Source organism: Suricata suricatta, chromosome 10 (assembly GCF_006229205.1).
Source record: "Suricata suricatta isolate VVHF042 chromosome 10, meerkat_22Aug2017_6uvM2_HiC, whole genome shotgun sequence".
Taxonomy (NCBI): Eukaryota; Metazoa; Chordata; class Mammalia; order Carnivora; family Herpestidae; genus Suricata; species Suricata suricatta.
The window spans coordinates 114,230,247-114,252,748 of record NC_043709.1 but is presented as its reverse complement, the minus strand read 5'-3'; the positions used below and the strand labels follow the sequence as shown (position 1 = coordinate 114,252,748).

General features: G+C 39.2%; 1 protein-coding gene across 1 annotated transcript in view; it reads left to right on the top strand.

The window, feature by feature from the left end:
* ITGA8 (integrin subunit alpha 8) overlaps positions 1-22,502 on the top strand; it is a 195,742-nt gene that overhangs the window by 69,637 nt on the left and 103,603 nt on the right. The window contains exons 11-15 of the mRNA XM_029955577.1: positions 1,306-1,349; positions 2,409-2,465; positions 5,159-5,211; positions 15,995-16,200; positions 19,304-19,495. Coding sequence (XP_029811437.1) covers positions 1,306-1,349; positions 2,409-2,465; positions 5,159-5,211; positions 15,995-16,200; positions 19,304-19,495 — 552 coding nt within the window. The remainder of the gene's footprint in view (positions 1-1,305; positions 1,350-2,408; positions 2,466-5,158; positions 5,212-15,994; positions 16,201-19,303; positions 19,496-22,502) is intronic.

Here is a 22,502-nt window from a genome sequence, read left to right as displayed (position 1 = left end):
CAGACACACTTCTACCTCAGGATCTTTGCACTTGCCATTCCTTCTGACTAGAACATACTTTTCCAAGATCTCCATGATATTTACATACCCACTTTCTTCATTTTTTGCTCCAATGTCTTTTTCCTGCTAATTACGCACTAATATGGCCTAAGTCTTTTCCCATCCCACCTCCATTACCCCACGTACCATTTTACTGTTCAGTTTTTCTCCACTCACCACACTTATCCCCTTCAAATATGCCATTTCTCAACTCTGTTTTTTAAATTGACTGCCTCTTCCAACCAGAGTGTAAGCTCCGTGAGAGCAGGGCATTTTGTCCGTGTGCTCACTATTTTTGACTCCATTTGCTTATAAATATTTGTCGATTGAATGAGTGGATTTACGACTGAAAAGTCCAGCATCAAATCCCAAATGAACCTTCTTCGATTATTCACGCTAATGGCGTGAGCACCCAACTCTGCTAGAACACAGCACGCCAGATGTAGTTGACGCCAGGACTTGAGCCATACCCTTCCAGGAAGGGTGAGGGGAAGGGGAGGCTCTTCCAGGCCCTTCCTATTTAAATTAAACTAAAATGTTAACCCCGGTGAATCAAAGGATAGTTTCCAAATGTAGAAACGAGAGCTGAAAGATCTTTGACAACCAGCCACTCCAACTCCCGCACTATTGCAGGTGGCGGGAAAAAGTGGGGTTAAAGGACTCATCCCAGGTATACGGGCAGACCCGAGATAAAACCATTGTCTTCTGAATCTAGAGCCAGATCACTGTGCCTGAGTCATAGGAACCCTTTTCCCCAGTGTTGCTTCCTCTGTGTTACTGAAGCTTCCTTTCTGGGGGACCCTAAGCTGCCAGGTTGTCCCCTAATTCTGCTGCCATTAAACACTTCCAAGGGGGCCAGACTCGTGCCGTGTAAGTGTTCTGTAAGTGACCGAACTTGTTTTGCCATGTGAAGGTGACAGCGGCTGTGCTTTTCACACTACTACAAGAGATGTGCCACGGGGAAAGCTGGAGAGATCAGACTTAGAGGTTTAACTTACAAATCACAGGCAGAGCCGAGAAGCCAGGCTGATGCTTATGCAGGCAGAAACCCACGGAGGCTGGTGCTGAAGGCTAGTAAATCCCACAGGAAGACTTTTGTTCTGTGTTCCGTGCTCTGTGGCAGAAGCAAAACGCAGAACCATGACCTCACACTTCTAGCCCCCCAAGTGACGCTTCCTATTGTAAAAAGCCCTCTCTTTAACTGATTTGTTGGATAACTTAAAATTATATGTAATTCTCCTTCTAAATGACTATTTTTATCCCCAGAACTGGTTGCTGGAGTTCCAAGAGGAGCCCAGAATTTTGGATACGTGAGTACCAAAAATGCATTGTGCGGTATTTTCTTACATATGCAAAGACCTGTTTCCTTTCCTTCAACTCTCAAATGGCCCACCATGCCTTTTAATAGTGAGGCCCTACGAATACATGCTTGCTGGCTTACAAAAAAGGAAGAAAAGCAAGTGAGCCTAGGTTTTTTTTTCTGATCTGTGTGCAGGATGTGCTACATAGTTTGTGGGACCCGGCACAGAATGATAATGCAGGGCCTTTTGTTCAAATTATTAAGAATTTCAGGACAGCACCAGTGGGGCCTTCCTCTGGCTTTGTCTGTGTGTCCTTCCCTTTTCTTAAGAGGACATCAGTCATTGGATATGGGGTCCATCCAAAATTTGGGATCACTTCATCTCAATTTCCTTAACCTATTTCATCTCCAAAGACCTAATTTCCAAATAAGGTCACCTTCTGAAATTCTGGGTGATGTGAATTTTGGAGGGATACTATTCAAACCCATTGTAGCTAGTTATCACAAAATTAGGAAAAGAACCTAATTTCATAAGATACCTTGTAAAAAGAAAAAATTATATTTTAAAGAATGTGTATTATTTTAAAACTCTAGTAAATGTAATATCTGCAGATTTTAGTTTGGCCGAATATAATTAAAAGTAATTATTTTTGCTATACGGGTAGCATTTTTAATTTTCACCTTTCTTCTTTTGCAAAGAGGCATAATCATCAACTTTTCATGATAATATGAAAACAGAAATGAATTTGGATAAAAATCATGATTAGGTGAATTAACTGGCCAGCAGGTTAATTGCTCTCAGCGTTCAGTTGAATTCAATTTCTATTTTCCCTTTGCAGATTAATAAGCATGCATTTTATCTGAATAGATCACGGACTTAACCATAAATAAAAGTTCAGTTGTATTTTTTAAAGATCATCTCATGGGATTACATTTTTGTTTTATATAGTGTTAACTATTTACCACTCTTCCCCAAAATCTAAAAATGATTTAAGTTATAATTTAAAATGTCTTTTTTTCCCTCCATTTCTGTCATATGATATAACCTATCTCATTTCTATGATTTCAGGTTTCAATCATTAACTCTACAGATATGACTTTTATTCAGAATTTCACTGGTGAACAGGTGAAGACTTTTTAATATCAAATAACATCACTCGGTACTAATCGTAAATTGCAATATTCATGCCATTTATTCATTCATAAAAGTAAACCTTACTGAGCACCTGCTATGTGCCAGGAACTGTTGTGGGCACCGGGAATATAACCATGCCTCTGACAGATGGGATCTCAGCTCTCCGCTGTAGAGTCACTAAGTGCTAGGATCTGAGAAGCAATCCTGTTATGTTCTAGCCCTGTATAGAGTGTGCTTGGTGGTGAGGTCCAGGTATGTGCCTTCCCTCGGAGAAGACTCAGGCTTCTCCTAAGTCTCATTGTATCAGTCAGAGTCAATGGGCTTGTGCTGTCTCTCCCTTCCTCACTGTGACTGGAGCCCTCCACCCACAGCAACATTGTGTGGAGGTTCAAAAGCTACTTGGTTCTGGTCCCTTCCTTCCAGTGGGCCACTCTTCACCCACTGTTACTGGCTGAGGTCTTATTATGAAAAGGCTTAATTGCCTATTGTTCTCTGAGGTCATACTTCATTCACCCCCCCTGAGTTTTCTGGGTACTGTGACCTGTGGAAATTTGGTACATTTCTTTAAACGATGAATGTGATATGGTTGTTTAAGGGGGCCCACCATGACTTGAATCAGTCACTCTGGGCAACCCATAACCAGAAACGCACACTACTGAATTTCTAGGAAGCCTCACACTTGAATCTGGCCAAGTTACATCTTGGGCTCCTAGATCATGGTTGAAGATCCTTAGATGTTCCACTCTTAGCTAGAGATATAGATTTAGAATAATGTAATTTTCAAGCAATTTTGATTGATAGAGTTTTTTAATGAACACAGAACATTTTTATATTTTCCCCCACATTTGCGGCTTTAGTCTATCCATTACTCTACAATTTTCAACAAAGTGTTTAACAACGTCTCTCATGCGCTCTTGCGGTAAATATGAGAAAGGAAGGCTGGGACAGTAGTGAACCTGGGTGACCTTACAAATGTTTATTCTCCAGTGGTGATATTTAATGGTTTATTGAAAATCTGGCAAGACTTCTCTTTTTCCCAGTTTTGTTTCACATTTTTATCATTAGACACTCTTTAAAATTTAGCCTATCTATAACTTTGTGTCCTCCATACCATCTATTTCTTCAGTCTTGAACTTCAGAATTCAGTACATAAGGGGTGAAATTCTTCTGAGTGAAGGCCACAGAGTGCCACACCAGGAGTAAGGATTTCACTGTAGATGGTTGGAGTAGAGAAGAGAGATGGGAGAAAGGAGTTATCGAACAGTTATTTTGTGCATTCATTCCCTCTGCCAAGAGCACCTGGGACCTGTATCTTCGTCTTTAGAATACTATAATAAAATGCCACACATTGGGTGGCTAAAAAAGTGTTTATTTCTCACAGTTCTGGAAGACTTGGGTACCTGGGATCAAGAGGTAGGCAGATTCAGTATCTGGTGAGAGCTGGCTTCCTGATTCATATACGTGGCCAAAGTCTTGTGTCCTCACGTGGTGTAAGGAGGGCTTCAAAACTCTCTGGGGTCTCTTTTATAAGGGCACTAACCTCATTCATGAGGGCTCCATCCTCATGATCTCATCACTTCTCAAAGGCCTCACCTCCTAAAACCATTATATTGGAGCTATTAGGATCAATATTTGAATTGAGGAAGGGAGAGACACAAACATTCAGTCTCTAGCAACCGTATATATTTGGAATGGAGGAAAGAGGTAGGAAAAGTTAACTATTGAGTGACGCTTGTTAACCCATGTATTTAGTCCCTCTGCAAAGAGTATCTGGCACCTTCTCTGAGCCAAACCATAGCCAAGCAGCACAGCCAGAAGACTGAACAACACAGATTAAGTCTCTGCCCTTTGTGGCGCACAGTCTAGTGGAATGTAGACTGATTAAAGTAGTGGATTATGGGAGACTAAGTTAGCTAAAGCACTGGATGCCAAAATATGGAAACAAAAAAATCCTGATAAGTTCAAACTATGGGCCAAATCTGAAAAGATAATAAATATTGAAAACACAGCTTGAAAATAAAGTCTTCCACAAAATGTGGAGAGATTATGGCACACTAGTTATACTCAAAAGAGACTTAGAAATCTTAGTTGACACTAAACTCAATGTGAATTGATGCTGAGACATGATTTCCATTGAAATTAAAGCCATTTTTAGGTTTCAATGATTTAAAAAACCCAAAGCAAAGAGTGTAAATCCTACTTAAGTCTTCTCCTGGATGTGTGTTCATGGGGTATCATCTTTTCTTTGGTATCACATGTGGTAACTCTAAGAAAGATGGGCCACTACGGTGCACCAGCTGCGAATATTTCCATATGAAATTTCACATGGAAGTGGAATTAGATTTATTCTATGAGGTTCAAGATTGCAGAACTAGATAGGAGTAAAGACTAGAAGTCACAAAAGGGCCAGTTTTGCAAAGAAGATTCTGATAATTGTGTCCACAAATTGAATGGGCTGATTGTTGGCCATCTGCAGAGGATGTCCAAGCAGAGGTCGGGGGTCCTGAGAGGGAAATTATGCATTGGATCCAACAAAATGACTTTCAGACTCTGTCCATGTCCAGGAGTCTGTGAGTGTAATGGGAAAGTCTGCTGCAATGAGATTCATCCTTCCGGGAAAATTGGGAGAGGACTATAAAAATCGTTTTGGAATAGAAACGATGTCATCTGGTTTTCCTTTGCAGATGGCATCTTATTTTGGATATACGGTCACAGTGTCAGATGTTAACAATGATGGGTAAGTTTATAAGAACTTCCTTGCTCACCATATGTTTTATTCATCCACAAAGATGTTATTTTTTTTCCTTCATGAAACAGATCCTTCCATACTTCCTCAACAGAATAGAGTCTCTCTTGTGTGAACTGTTTTTTGGTGCAGGGGAAGAGGATACAATCATCCTCTTTTATGTTTTTATGGAGATTTCCAACATCGATTTTCTCTTTTTTTCAACATCTATTTTCTAAAAGGACTATTTTACTAACTTTATCTTTCATTTAATGAATTGAAGAGTCCTTGGCCATTGAAAATCCAAAGCCACTGAAGTATTTGCTCATCTGTCTGTCATTACCCCTTAGCATGTGATACATTCATAAAACATGTGCCCATAAATAAACATTTTTTCCTCCTGACATTGCTTTAACCAGCATACTAGTGACACCCATGGAGAAGATGAAATAATATTAGTTTTTCAGATTATAGCAGTAAATTACGACTGAGTTTGGACCAAACACTATGATAAATTACAGTTGTGTTTAAGTCATTACTTAAAAAATAAACTATTATTGAACGTCTTTTTGGTTCACGAAAACCAGCTACTTGACAGATAAAACAAATGATTAAATAAGAAAGCCAATACATTGAGACAGACTGATTATCCATCCAATAAATATCACTGGAGCACCTACTGTGTGCCAGGCATTATTCTCAGTGCCCAGAATATAGTGGCAAATGAGGCAAAATAGATCTCTGCTCTCCGAGAGCTCACAGTTTTGTAGAAATCAAATACCTGCAGAAATCTGAATACATTCCAGAATCTGGGTTAAGCAAGCATTTTAGATACATCTTTGATGGATATTAGCTCTGACCTTCATGTAGACAGAAATGTACTTTATATATTACGTAGTGTCTTATGACTAGAGATACATTTAGTCACTTTTGCGCCTATTGGACAATATCTTTTTTCTTCAGTTCAACATATATTTCTTGAGCATCTAATATATGTTAGCACTGTTCTAGCCTGGGATATGGCAGAGAATAAAATAGAACCCCCCAGCCTCACTAGGGCTATACTAGACATGGGGGTGGATATTACAGACAAAAAGCAAGTAAGTCAAGCAAAATATATTTAGATGATGATGAGCATGAGATAGGAAAAAAAACCAGAAAGGCTGTTTGGTGCTGAAAAGAAATGAGCTGTCAAGCATGAAAAGACAGGGAGGAATCCTAAACTCCTGATCTGAAAGGCTACGTAACTGTATGATTCCAACTACATGACATCCTAGAAAAGGCAAAACTATGGAGACAGCAAGCAGATCAGTGGTTGCCAGAGGGCAGTGGGGAGAAGAGGGGTGAGCAGGCCAGAGCAGAGAGGATTTTTAGGGCAGTGAGACTATTCTGTAAGATGCTACAGTGTTGGACATGTTTGTCCAAATCCACAGAATGTTCAGGGCACTTGGGTGGCTCAGTAGGTTAAATGTCTTAACTTCAGCTCAGGTCATGATCTCACTGCTCGTGGGTTCAAACCCCACGTTGGGCTTTGTGCTGACAGCTCAGAGCCTGGAGCCTCCTTCAGATTCTGTCAGGACAGCCCAAACAAATTCGGAATTTTCAGTCTAATATGTTAGTAAAATGATTGAGTGCCTTTCACTGACTTAAAAAGCTGAGAGAGGCTCCTGGGTGACTCAGTCAGTTAAGCATCTAACATCTGCTCAGGTCGTGATCTCATGGAACATGAGTTCAAGTCCTGCGTCAAGCGCTGTGTTGACAGTGCAGAGCCTGAGCCTGCTTCAGATTCGGTCTCCTCTCTCTGTGTGCCCACCGCCGACTCTCTGTCTCTCTCTCTGTTTCAAAAATAAACATTAAAATTTTTTTCCAAGCTGGAAAATTAGTATACTTATCACTAAAACACTCCATAATCATTTTTACTTTTTATTCTTTTAAATAAAAATCGTAGGGGCACCTGGGTAGCTCAGTTGGTTAAGTGTCCAACTTCGGCTCAGGTCATGATCTCACAGTTTGTGAGTTCGAGCCCCATGTCAGACTCTGTGATGACAACTCAGAGTCCGAGGCCTGCTTTGGATTATGTGTCTCCCCTCTCTCTGCCCCTCCATGCTCATCTTCTGTCTCTCTCTGTCTCTCAATAATAAATAAATATTAAAAAAATTTAATTTAAAATAAAAATCGTATGTTTCAGGTATATAGCATGATGTTTAGATATACATAGGCAGAGTGAAGCAATCCCTGTGATCAAGCTAATTAACATATCCATCTATAGGATCCATCTATATTCACCCAACTGTGCAATCCATCCATTACAGTGTTACATTACCCTGTGTGTGTGTGTGTGTGTGTGTGTGTGTGTGTGTGGTGATAACACCAGAGATCACTCTCTTAGCAAATTCCTAGCAATAGTGTTATTAACTGTACTCTCCATGCTGTATACTAGCTCTCTAGAATACATCCTACCTTACTGCAGTCTTGTAGCCTTGACCAACAGCTCCCCTTTGCCTCCATCCCCACCTCTGGTAACCTCTGTTCTACTTCCTGTTTCTATGAATTTAATTATTTCAGATCATATATATATACACACATATATAGATCTATTTATCTTTGTATACATATATATGTAAAAACATATAGATACAATCTCTATACATATATTGATATAGATTTACATATATGTATAGAATACATATAGATTCCAATAACCTTAACTAAGGGTTGTGGTAGAAGAATAACATATATATGTGAGTTAAAGTGTTTTACTCTATTTTTATAAGAGTCTACATTCCTATATATTAGGTATGCATTTTATTAATTTCCATTATTTTTATAAGGTCTTACTTCTACTTCATAAAAATATAAAATCACAATTTCAAAGTTTTTCCCTAAGAATTTTAAGATTGCCTTTAGGGATGTCATAAACAACTGATTCATGAGGGAAAAGAATTCAGTTATAGTTTTCCATGTCATGGCATATAAGAAAATCAGTCAGTGTGATTATATTAAAATAGCCATACTAGTCTGCTGTGTTTTACTGAGTCATTAGTAATGATTCACAATTTTATAGGCTATCACTTCTACATTTTTTTTTGAAATTCACAGAACCCTTCCTACTTACCAGCATTTATCAATGATCAGAGAATTATCAGTGAGCATTAATCATCCATCAAAGTTGAGTACTAAAACTAAGATTCGATTCCCATTTTTTACCCGCATTTCTAACTTTCCAAAACACTTTTTTTTAAGGCCTGCATCTTTTGAAACTTGGATCTGAGTAGATGTTATGCAGTGACTCAGAATAGGATTACGAATATCACTTGTCTAGTTGAGTGTTCGTGGTTCAGAAGTTAGGACTCCCCATGTTCTGTGATATTAAACCAGACTTTCCCTTCTCCGGCCAAGAGATAATTAAGTACCATTGTGTATGAGGCTCCCTAGTGAACATTATTTGACAGCATATCATTCTCCGTACCCAACACGCAACAAATGCAAGGTCCCTCCAAAATCTCCATATCAGGGGTTAAAAAAAGTGCCATTAAGTAATGATGACCAAATTAGCAATTTGGTGGAAATTTTTGCCAATATTTTTTTTATTTAAACAAAATCTCCAGGTATTGTGAGGGCGCTCCCAAAGTTTAGACCAAATAGTGGTGTGCATGCTGGTTGGTGGTAGATACTATCAAGCCTGTGACTGTTTTAAAAATATAAACAAGCTGGTGAAATTAACTTTAGTTTAGTTATCTTAAGATAGCCAGAGCTATAAACTCTGCCAATGTAAACTGTTAGGAATTTCTGGACAAACTTAACAAAGGGAGACGGAATATTTCATCTTGAGCCTAAGCAAGCAAATTAGTTCTTTTCTTACGGCTTTTGAAACTTATAGCATTTATACTATTTCAGAAACTCACAGAATTACCATTTAATCAATTGGATTGTATTTTCATGTCTTTGGGGCCCAAAGGAGTTCAATTTAAAGAGCTTTTAGCAATTCGTTAACTTGAGAACATTTTAGAGAACATGTATTTGAAAGGAATCAGCTTTGGGTAACTATGTTTTTGCCTTAGATGTAGTCCAAGTATGTTCTCTCATATGGGTTTCATCATTAGGAGAGAAATAAGTAGATCTAAAAATCGAAAACAGAAAGAAGTTGTAAACTGAAATTGGTTTCTGTAATGTAAATGATAAGCAATGTTAGTTTTTGCCCACCACAAAACAGTTCAGTTGATAGCAACTCTAGAATAGTGCCTACTAATCTGCATTCTGCTAATAAATGACCACATTCCAAAAATTAATCCTGGTCCTTAATATGCAATATCTACTACTGGGAAAAAAGAAACATAACATGCTTTATATATTAAATCCACACAAAACCATCTGACTCAGAAAACTTGAATCTAGATAGGCTCTTTATATTGACTATTCTCATTTGTGGGTGCTTTCTCTCCCCACCCCTCCTTCTTTATCACTATATTTTTGCTTTGCTTTTCGGGAAAATATTTATAATGTTTCTGTCTCAAAAACATGCGAAGGATAAGAAATTGAGCCTTGCATTATATTATATTATCAGAGCAGATTTAAACATAAAGAGGCATAGATAAAACCTGTGTGCATGCTACCCAGAGATTTTAAAGAAATTTGAGCTTGGGGTGCCTGGGTGGCTCAGTCGGTTGATGTCCAGCTTTGGCTCAGGTCATGATCTCACAGTCCATGGGTTTGAGCCCTGCACTGGGCTCTGTGCTGACAGCTCAGAGCGGGGAGCCTGCTTCAGATTCTGTGTCTCCTTCTCTCTCTGCCCCTCCCCCACTCATGCTCTGTCTCTCTGTCTCTCAATAAAGACATAAAAAAAAATAAAGAAAATTGTGCTTAAACATTAGATATTTCAGATAAAATGATATTTAGTGTAAATATCCTTGTATAAAGTGCCTTACATAATAGTTTAGATCTCATACAAGCCACCAACATGACCCAAACAGAAAGGGTGGAGTTTAGTGAAAACCTAATCATTGATAATATTTCTTCATCATTAATTAAGATTAAAAAATACAGGCTGGGATTACACACACACACACACACACATATTCTCTTAGAATGGCATCCAGCCTGTTACAAAACTATGTATCAGAAGGTCACTAAAAAATATCTTTATTAATAAATATTTTAAAAATTTAAGTTTGAACTGGGCATATTCAAAACCAGGATTTGACAAACCAGTTGTGAAATAGTCTAATAGCATACCTAGCTACTGCAATGGTTTTTTTTTTTCAGGGTTTTTTTTTTTTTTTTTTTTGCCTCAAGGTCCATGATAAGAAATAACATTTGACATTGCAACCCAGGGCACACACACACAACTGAAACAAAAATTTCATGGAACAATATTTATTCTCATGTGTAATGTGTTCATTCTATTTGCTGTTTTCTATTTTGTTTTTAAAAATTGTATTGATTTCACAACGCACTAATGTGTTGCAACCAAGCCTTAAAAACACCAGCCTAAACAATAATACATATTGTGGCTCTTAAGCAGTACTGCTGGAATAAAATAATACTGACACTAAGTGCAAAGTATTCTATAAAGCACATTGTACCAATTAAATCCAACACAGTTATTGTCTTTCAACCTTATGAGAAACACAATTATAAATGAAAAACAAATGTCTTTCCCTGTTTTTATGGCACTTAGAAGATTTTAGAAGACTTACACTTAACTATCTAGGGAATATATTTCTAACAAAATAAATCAGTGTTGTCATAATACTCGCAAGAATCCAAAGGTTCCATGGATGCGCCAGTCTTTCGCAATGATGGGGTGAATAATTTCCCATTTCTAGAACTTGGTGTTGGCAGTGAGAAGGGTACTGCGCCTACCATGTTGGTCCTGTGTCATGTGTCCTTGGAGACCAATTATATGGCTTGTTCCTTCTTAACAGAATGAGAAAATGGTCCCACTCCATCTCTACAGTAGAGACCTGTGACTTCAGACATCTTTGAACTACAAGGCAGCAACACAACTAGATGTTTAGCAAATGCCCCTGCCTACTGGCAATAAATAATAACAGGAAGAGAAGCAACAACATACCTGCAGGAGAAGATCAAGGGCAGTGACCCCAGTCCCTGCTCTCCTCTGGTCTTAGAGCAGGAGGGCAAGCAATGGAAATTTTTAAAAAAATAAATGTGGTTATAACACTTTTAAGAAAATGTTCAGGGGCACCCGGGTGGCTCAGCCAGTTAAGCATCTGACTTCAGCTCAGGTCATTATCTCACAGTTCATGGGTTTGAGCCCCACGTAGGGCTCTGTGCTGACAGCTTAGAGCCTAGAGCCTGCTTCAGATTCTGTGTCTCCCTCCCTCTCTGCCCCTACCTTGCTCATGCTCTGTCTCTCAAAAATAAATAAAAAATGATTAAAAATTTAAAAAAATTTTACCCAAGTATAGTAATCCAAGTTAGGTTTTAGAATATGAGATCAAAATGACAGCCCTTCCTATTTACCCATCCCCCACTCACCTCCAGTAGGGCACTTGTGATGAGCACAAGGTGACATACAGAAGTGTTGAGTCACTGTGTGTACACCTGGAAACTAAAAAAACAATGTGTGTTAACTATACTGGAACTAAGATACATTTTTTAAGAAACAAAAGAAAAAATAATAACCATTTCTCAGATCTATCTATAACTGTCCCTCCACTTGCTTCTGACAAGTTGGCCCAGTAACATTCAAGGTGTTTTCTTGCTTTTCCATGTGTTAGGTCTCCTGCCGTGGGAGACCAGTAAAAGCCTATCCTATTTTTTTTTTAATTTTTTAACATTTATTCATTTTTGAGAGACAGAGCATGAGCAGGGGAGGGGCAGAGAGAGAGGGAGACATGGAATCTGAAGCAGGCTCTGTTGGCACAGAGCCCAACGCAAGGCTGGAACCCACGAACTGCGAGATCATGACCTGAGCCAAAGTCGGACACTTAATTGACTGAGCCACCAGGCGCCCCAATAAGGGCCTATTCTAGAAGTAGCTGGCAGCCCCAGACTATCCCAGAGTTACATTTCACCTGGTTTCTGGCTCCTATAAGGTAGAAGAAGGAGAAGGGGGATGCAATTTGCTTTTTTTACCAAAAGCTTTTTCTGTTTACATTACTGTAATGTAAAAATATTGTATATTCCTTCAACCCCTAACCCAGTGCTTTTGCAATACCTATCATTTATTAAATACTATAGCAAGACCTGTCTATGTGCTTGTGTGTGCACATTTGGAAGGAGTTGCAGAGAGAGAGAGACAGAGACAGAGACAGAGACAGAGGGAGATTTCAGTGGTATACCCAATGAAGTAGCCTATTTCTACATTCATGTTTTTAAGGAAATGTAACTTGTTCAATATGGCACAGCTTGTTACTAAAAGAGCCATGTTTTAAATCAAATCAGTGGAACAAAACGCATGCTTTTCTCATATCTCTTTTTTGTAGGTCTTATTATTTTTTTTAGAACAATTTGGGTTTATGGAAGAATCAAGTAGGAATTAAAGAGAGCTCACATATGTTTTTCTCCCCTCCACCTTAGGTTTCCACTATTATTACCATCTTGCATTGGTGTGGTACATATGTTACAATTGATCAACCCATATTGATACATTATTAACTAAAGTGCACAGTTTACATTAGGGTTCACTTTTTGTGTTACACATTCTGTGAGTTTTGCCAAGGGCACAGTGTCATGTGTCCACCTACAGTATCGTAGAGAATACTTTCATTGCCCTAAAAATGCCCTGTGGCCCATCTAGTCCTCCCTTCCCCCACTCCTGCTAACTACTAATTGTTTTTACTGTCACTATATTTTTGTCTTTTCCAGAATGTGATAAACATGGACTCCTACAGTATGAAGCCTTTTGAGACCAGCTTCTTTCACTTAGCAAAATGCATTTCAAGTTCCTCTATATCATTTTGTGGCTGAATAGTTCATTTCTTTCTATTGCTGAGTGATATTCTGTTATATGATGTGCTACATGTTATCAGTCCGTTCATCTACTAAAGGATATCTTGATTGCTTTCCATTTTTGGCAATTGCAAGATTTTTTTCCTGGACATCATTTTTTTCAACTCATTTGCATAACTCCCTAGGTCTGTTGACTATTGTATCATATGGTAACCCTGTCTTTAGTTTTGCAAGAAACTGCCATATACCATCTTTCAAAGAGGCTGTAGCATTTTGCAGCCATGCCGGCAATCAAGGAGAGTTCCTGTTGCTCCACCTCCTTGCCAGCATTTGATGATGTCAGCATTTTGGATATTAGTCATTCTAAAAGATTTGTAGCAGTATCTCTTTTTTTATAATTTCCAGTTCTCTATTGATATGACAGTGAGAATCTTCTTATATGCTTTTGCCATCTGTAAATCTTCTCTGATTATATTCAAAACTTTTGCCCAATTTTTAATTGGGTTTTCTTATTGCTCTATTATATATCATATACATATAATATTGGTTATCTATAACAAAAATATATGTTATATAATATATAATGGTATCATATTGTTTATGGTATTGTTATGTATTGTTATTAATGTGATTTCATATAAGTAAGTTTTAAGAATTCTTTGTCTATTTTATTTTCCAATTAAAATCACTGACACCCCTCTAGCATGGAGCCCACCTGGACCGCTCTCTGTACCCTGACTCCACTCAGAGACACTTGCTCTAGGCTCAGAGTACTGTCACCAGAAAAGCATGCCATTAGAGCCACCTGTCAGAATCCCGCTCAGGTCCAAGACCATCTGCTCCATGAGCATTGCTTACCTCTCTCAAAATACTAGCTCTCTCTCCTATCCAGGATCTGGAGGATTTAGCTTGGATTATTTGTTGTGCTTTTTTTCACTCTGCCTTGTCTGTAGTTACATGAGTAGCAATTTAACCTCACTTGCAAATTAATTAGGAGCAGGGTTGACCTAATGTTGTTATATTCCTTGAGTCACTTGTCACAATACCTTAAATACAGTTGATACACAGAATGTCTCTTGAATCCTACGGGGAAATGGTAATAGACGACCACTAAAGAGAAGGCAAGACCTTAGAGAAAGAGACTGTCAGGGCCATGTTGCAGTGTCTTACAGACCTCCTATTCTAAAAGAGGGGTTTTATTTTGTTTTGTTTTTAGTAACTGTTCTACCTTGTTCCTGCCTTTTAGATGAATGGTAATGTTTTCAGTTTAGTTGGCAAGTTTCTGCATGTTGCCTAATCTACATAGACATAAAAATCAAAGGCATATTTTTATTTATTCCTAAGGTCCTGCTTCAGAATTGCATCTCCAGAGATTGGGGTGTCTTCAGAGGTCATTAGAATAGATCAAATTTTGACTTTTGGCTGATGTGATTTTTCCTAAGATTTCTTAAAAAAAATAATACATGCATATATTTTTAAAAACAGAAAGAGGGGCACCTGGATGGCTCAGTCAGTTAAGCATCTGGCTTTGGCTCAGGTCATGATCTCACAGTTGGTGGGTTTGAGCCCCACATTGGGCTCTGTGCTGACAGCTAGCTCAGAGCCTGGAGCCTGCTTCAGATTCTGTATCTCCTTCTCTCTCTGACCCTCCCCTGCTCGCTGTCTCTCAAAAATAAATTTAAATATTTAAAAAAAATTTTTAAATCGGAAATAGTTTAGGAAGCTCTGTTCTATTCCTCTTCATGCCCATTGGCTCTGTGAAGGGAACACCTTTAACCATTTTTGTATTTCATTCTCTTGGAGGTTATATCTTTATCTCTAAATAATGTACATAAGGGGTGCCTGGGTGGCTCAGTCGGTTAAGTGTCTGACTTCAGCTCAGGTCATGATCTCAGGGTTTGTGGGTTTGTACCCCTTGTTGGGCTCTGTGCTGACAGCTAGCTCAGAGCCTGAAGCCTGTCTTCAGATTCTGTGTCTTCCTCTCTCTCTGACCTTCCCTGGCTCATGCTGTCTCTCTCTGTCTCTCAAAAATAAATAAGTTAAAAAATAATAATAATGTGCATAGGTATTTGTTTCTTGAATTTTTTTCAACCTTAAAAATGATCTATTAATTTCCTGCTATAGAGTTTCTACATTTACAAAGAATAGCTATCAAGTCTTATTTGGGACGAAAATTTTGTTTTCTATCTTTTTAGGCAGTACTATACCCCTCTCTGGTCTCTGTTTAATTAAATGGAAGTAACAAGAGGAAAGAAGAAGGCAACATTTATTTTAAACCTTATCACTATAAGAAAACGTCATATTTTACATGAACCATTCTCTTTGTAGACAAACACTAATCCACTTGAGAAAAACTCTTCTTAGGTCCCTTTGATATGTTTTGCTTGTATAGTGACATTTTCTGGAAATTAACTAAAATCTTTTGAAAATGATGAAGTATCTGCGGTTTTCTTAAAGTGATCATTTGTAACACAGTCTAAACATTCAGTGTGACAACTCTTCTTTTTCTACAGCATTCTATCCCATAGACATAACAAAGCAATGAAAGGAATACGATGACTTTTATACCAATGGGGAAGAAGAAATACCAATGGAAATGTACCAAGCTAGTTGATTAAAAATGTTCCCCCTGGGAAGCACCCGGGTGGCTTAGTCACTTGGGCTTCTGACCATGATCTTGTAGTTTGTGGGTTCGAGCCCCACGTCAGGCTCTGTGCTGACAGCTCAGAGCCTGGAGCCTGTTTTGGATTCTGTGTCTTCCTCTCTTTCTGCCCCTCCCCAACTTGTGTTCTATCAAAAATAAATAAACATTTTAAAAAATGTCCCCCCCCTGGAATCTCATGTCTGTCAGTGCTCTGACCTCTCTCTTTGTTCCCTGCAGAATGGATGATGTACTGATTGGGGCCCCTCTCTTCATGGAACGTGAATTTGACACCAGCCCTAGGGAAGTAGGGCAAGTGTACCTGTATTTGCAAGTGAGCGCTCTTGTCTTCAGGGACCCCCAGATCCTCGCGGGCACAGACGTTTTCGGGAGATTCGGCAGTGCTGTGGCACACTTAGGAGACCTGAACCAAGATGGATACAATGGTAATTTATACCAATATGTGGAATTGTTTAATGTGTCATAATTCATATTGCTGTTACATGAAGGAAACAATGACCTCTTAAAAGTATTTACAGCGGTATGTGTGTTACAGTTATTATTATTGATTTTTTTAAATATTAAATGTATATTTATTTTTGAGAGAGAGAGACAAAGCACGAGCAGGCAAGGAGCAGAGAGAGGAGACACGGAATCCGAAGTGGGCTACAGGCTCTCAGCTGCCAGCACAGAGCCCTATGCGAACCCACAAACAGTAAGATCATAACCTGAGCCAAAGTCAGCTGCTTAAAAAACTGAGCCCCCACCCAGTGCCCCTTTTATGGATTTTTAATAAACTATCAAAAAAACTCAAGACAATTTAAAGTTTAGATATGGTGTTATATAACAGCTCTAAAGAAAGGCAGCTATTATTTTTTAAATTAATATTTGGAGTTAGTTTGTTAGTGACTTAAAGAAAACTAGAGAGTCTTCCATATGTAGAGTCAAGACAAAGAAATGCATGCTGATGTATGAACAAGGGTATTACCTTATGATTAACCCATATGGGCTACATATAGGTTATGATGTATTTTAAGGGGTTGGCAAATTTCAGCTTAAAGCAACTTTAGTATTTAGAGTAACATTAAATTCTTGGTTTAGGATTACGATTCTTTAAGCTGGGAATTTATGAATCCCTAGTGAGTACCCTCTCTTCAGAAAAACATGCAAGCTCACACAAAGTTTTGCATACATTTTCAGGACCTTTAACTTAAGATGCACAGTATGGTGCATCTCTTAAGGTCTGAGGGAGTAACAGGAATTTGTTCCAATGAAATAGCCTAGGGCCTGTTTGCATCAGATCAGTATTCATTAGTACTTTTGCCAAGGAGTATTGTAATGTTATGTATTCTTTGATAAAAAAGACATCCCAGAGATGTATGGTTAGTAATTTTTAAAGTGCCATAAAACATAAATGCATATTACAAGTTCATGGTTCCAGGAAAATAATAAAACAAGAGAGATAAGTTCATCTTTAAATGGTAGGCTGCTTTCAAAACCTACCTTATTCCTGGGCACCATGCAAAATAAACAATGCTACATTATCTACATGTCATCCTTTTCACCAAATTTCCCTGTTTGTCTGTGTTTCTCAAACCCTTCATGATACTTTTAAAAGGTAAGAGAAACAGTTTTAATGGCATAAAGGATGTTCTGCCCCTCTGAACCTCGATGTCACTGAGTATGAAGTGGGTAAAATAGGGGCACCTGGGTAGCTCTGTGGGTTAAGTAACTGACTCCGCTCTGGTCGTGATCTCACAGTTCATGAGTTCGAGCCTGTGTCAGGCTCTGTGCCAACAGCAAGGGTTGGAATTCTCTCTCTCTCTCTCTCTCTCTCTCTCTCTCTCTCTCTCTCTCTGCTGCCAGCTCCACTGCTCATGCTGTGTTTGTGTGTGTGTGTCTCTTCGTCAAAATAAATACACATTTTTTAAAGTGGGAGAAATAATGCCAGACTGGGATGAAACCTGGGACAGATGTGGACGGACCCAGAGGAAGTGGAGGAAAGGTCCCTTTGCACCTGCCACGTGATGCTATCTTCACTTTCCACAACAATCTGAGATTTGAGAGAGTGTATCCTTACCTGTTAAGTGAAGCTGGACTTATGTTCCTTGTTATGTAATAAAAATCGATTCACAATTTACTTAGTCTTATTAGACTTACCTAGGAACAAAGAGAAATAAATGACAAAATGAGGATACCTAATTGTCATCCATCCCAGTGAGCTATTATGTTGTGTTATTGGTGCTCTTTTTTTTATGTAAAACAAGTATTTGTGTGTTTTGTTTATGTTTTTAAGTTTGTTTATTTTGTGAGAAAGAGAGAGAGAATCCCTAGCAAGCTCCCACTGTCAGCACAGAGCCTGATGTGGGGCTCAATCCCATGAACCATGAGATCATGACCTGAGCAGAAATCAAGAGTTGGACACTAACCCGACTGAGCCATCCAGGTGCCCCTCGTGTGTAGTGTTTAGAACAATCATGAGGGACACAATACGTAGAAGTTAATTTTCATTCAGTGTTATATTTAAGTGGGAATCAAGTGATAGGGTCCTTTCCAGGTTTCTCTGTGTCCGCTACTGTAAACTGGGTCCTGCCTACCTCATGGGGTGATGTAATCATCACATTAGATAATCTTTGTGAAAGAGATTGTTTTTTCTTTTAGCAAGAAACTTGTTAAGTCCCCTGCAAATGTGTCCCACCTGTTCTACCCAGCCTAGTGATGTGGCCCAGCCCTCCCTGTGCCTCATTGCTAAGTTCCCATGTAGACCGTTCTCTGCCTTGCTTCTCCGATGGGCCAAGAGCTTTCCAACCTTGGACCTTTGCACACTTGTTCTTTCTGCCTGGCGTGCTCTTCCCTCTGATTTCACATGGTTGGTTTCATCTTGTCCTTAGATTTCCATTTCAACGTGAACCTTAATGACACCTTGTCTGATCACCTACTCTAAAAATAACCAGTCTTGGCACCTGGATGGCTCAGTCATCTAAGCTACGGACTCTTGATTTCGGCTCAGGTCATGATCTCACCATTCATGTGATCAAGCTCCGTGTTGGGCTCTGAGCTGACAGTGTGGAGCCTGCATGGGGTTCTCTCTCCCCCTCTTTCTCTGTTCCTCCCTGCTCATGCTCCCTCACTCATACACTCTCTCAAAATAAATAAAAAATTTTTAAATGATACGTAAAAATAACAACCAGTTATTCTTCATCACATTAATATTTTTGATTCTTCTATATAAAATTTTTCACTTTCGATCTTTTCTTGACTGTTTCTTTATTCAAATTGTCTACCACCTGAACTAGAATATGAATGTTTTTTCTAAAAGGAGCGTCTGGTTTGCTGTCACACCTGCTACATCCAGCACACAACAGTCACTTGAAAAATACTTGTAGGATCGATAAATGGCAAAAAATAACTTATGGTTGCTGCAGTATTATGGAATTTTCATGGAAAGCTTAATAAGCCCTTTGGATTTTACAATACTGCTCTTCAATTTTACTTAATTCTATGTCTAAAACATTCTTCCTGACTTAAAAAATATGTTTATGTTTGTAGACATTGCCATTGGGGCACCCTTTGCAGGCAAAGACCAAAGAGGCAAAGTGCTCATTTACAACGGGCAGAAGGATGGCTTGAACACCCAGGCTTCCCAGATTCTGCAAGGACTGTGGGCCTCCCAGACTGTCCCTTCCGGATTCGGCTTTACTCTCCGAGGAGACTCAGACATAGACAAGAATGATTACCCAGGTAAGGGTTTCCATCTTTTCCCATGAAAGCCCGCTTCCCAGAAGGAAGCCCAGTCTGCAGACAGCGCATCATGTTCTCTCCTGAAGGGGAAGGCCAAGGTTACCCACAGATGGCCCAGGCCTCTTGTGCGTGATTCCCAAGTGACAAAACAGGGAAGGTGGACATCAGAAACACTCCCCTTCCCACCAAGAGACAAGGTGAGAAAGTCAAGGTGGCTTTTGAGAAACCGCATTGGACATAAAACTTGTCAACCTGTGACAAAAGTTTTTGCTTGAACCATCTCAGTCAGTTGTCATCTGTTGATGAGGGCGGCTTGCCTCAGGGCCAGCTAGGGCAATTTATTTTAACCCTGTGATTCCCTTTTGAGCTCAGAGTTCCTATTAGTTAACTCATGGACCTCAGCATTTCTGTCCGAAAGCTCATGCTTTTGGAGCATACATATTTTCTAGCTGTACTTCGGGGGTTTTCAAAATAGACTGCGTCTTTCAAAGTGAAGCAAAAGGAACTGGTTGATAAGAAAGATGGTAAAGTGTTCTCGATTACTTCGTTCAGATTGAGGGCTCATGGAAAGGGTACCGCACAGCAGGGTAATTCATGGTCCGTGCGTGCTGGAGGAAATCACAACTTGTCTTAAAGGATTGTTTTGGTAATCCCAGGGATTTTAGCATTAGACTTCTTTGTTTTATGATTCAGTTTTCACTTTTATGTTAGTTATTTTAAGGTGGTTTCAACAAATACTTAAAAATCACTACTAGTTAACCAACAGCTTCAAGTATTTATTAAGACCGTGTCTCTTTCCACCACACGCATCCTAATTGGGTGCGTTCCATGTGTGGGGTTTTTTTCTGGTTTGGGGCAACATTCCAATACACTGACTGCCTAAATATACATCACTAATTCCAGCCTTCCGTGTTTCTCTTCCCCTCTGGGATCAGGCAGAAAGGATCCTGCATCATCTTCTCATAAGTTTGCCAGAAATCTTTCCTTGCACCACCATAGATGCTGGGAGGGGCTCAAAGCAGATTTAATTTTATATCGTATATGAATCCATCTTACCTTCAACGATTTCAAGAGCATCTAGTTAAGCTTATTTTCTTAGGTTATACTACATTAGTCTAATCAATGAGTTTAGTGGAGGGGGGTTGGCAGGGGTGGGGAGAAGGTGTCATGCATCATATAGTCTATTTTAAATAATGCAAAAGTTTGGTCCCTTATGTGAATTCTTCCCAAAATATGTCAGGATGATTCATGAAATTCAACTCATAGGTTGTCATTTTAGATGAATAGTTATTTTTGGAAAGTGATTGCTATTCACTATGCTTGCCACATTCTTACCCCAGTACCAGGGAACTTGACAGACAGGTGGCTGTACCTTCCGCAAGGTAAAGGAAATAAAGGATGTATCGATCGCATAGGAAGTTCATCAGTTTTCTTTGAAGTCTTCTAAATAAAAGCCAGGAAGGGGAGAATCATGAAACAACTTTAATCTCAAGGAATATTTCTTCTGGGGGTGGATAGAGGGTTGAGGGGGCGGTAAAAGAGGAGGAACACAGGGAAGAAGGAAGCTAATGTAGATAAATGTTGGTAATTAGTCACCTCTTAATTATGTTTCTTTTATCCCTTCTTAACAACCAGGAAAAGGTCATTTGAGGCCATTTGTTAACAATATCTACTGCGGCTGATTTGATTTATACTAACTAATGAAGTTAATGCAGTCTGTCTGTTTACTTTAGTAAATGTTCTTCATTAAGGCAGGACCATTCATGCCACGAGTTGAATTCTTATCCCTCACAATCATATTGAGGTGTCTGGTGTTTATCTGTACATCTTATTAGTAGACTTGGGTTCTGGTCTCAAGTTCTGCCTCTCACATGGAAATATGGATGTCTTGTGATTCATGACCCTGTAACATTTCCCTGATCCCCATCTTTTTGCAAAAGAATGCCATTCAAAGAAGCCTCTTTATAATGACACCACGTCCCCAGAGACCTATGAGAGGGAAGCCACCTAAGGGATGGGTGACTGCATTCTGTTCATCACTACGTGGATTTGAAATTCACAGCATAATTCAGGAATTAGGCCTGTAACTTTCCTCATGATTCCATAAAGAAATTCCATGTAGCTCTCAAGCCTCTGTGTCCATTAACTTGGAGAACCTTAATCTCACACTCACTTCCAGATTCCAACTTAATCTCCATTGAGAAAATGTTCATTTAGATTCAAGACTTTTCTCCTTTCCTCTCTCTGAGGCCACTCTCTCATGGAATGGAGTGACAAAGGCGTGCCTGTTGTCCAGGGACGAGGAAAGAGGCATGCAGCCCAAATGCATCATCTGGTTTTACAAGCTTCTGCCTGAAGGATAATTCCATCTCTCCTGGCCTTTGATGCTGGCTCAAGTTTCCATGGTGAATCCCATGGCCGATGTGGTGGCCACTGCTCAAAAATCCCATGTGTCCTGGATTCTCATTCTAGTTTGGCCTCTTCTGGTCCACTTTCAGCAAGTGATTCAATGCTACTGTTAGGACTCAGATACTTACAGGTTGGGTTTTCAGGTTTCTGAAATTGTTTATCCCCCTAGATTATTCATTTAGCCATTGCCAATTTTCCACCAAGACATCTCATTACTCCAGCCTAATGGAGTTTCAGTCTTCTTAGGTTTTGCCTGAAAGATAGCAGTCTCCGCCCGCCCCCAAAGGCTATTGGATGGCATGCTTTCCAAATTCTATAGTTCATTTTATAAACTCTATGTGCTAGTCCTCCTTGGTCTATCTGATTTTTCCAAACCAGTTCTATCTGGAACTTAAGAAGAAGTAAAAATTTCTTTCTCTCTGGGGTCCTGCTCTCCCAAATCAAAATTAATCTTCTTTCAGATTATTGTGCCTTCTAGGAGTTTCAAAATCCATTTAACAAGTTGACTTTCTTCTAAGATATATTCTGGTCATCCTCAATTGTGTGATTCTCCATCTTGGCTGCATATCAGAATCACCTAGGGAACTTTAAAAACTCC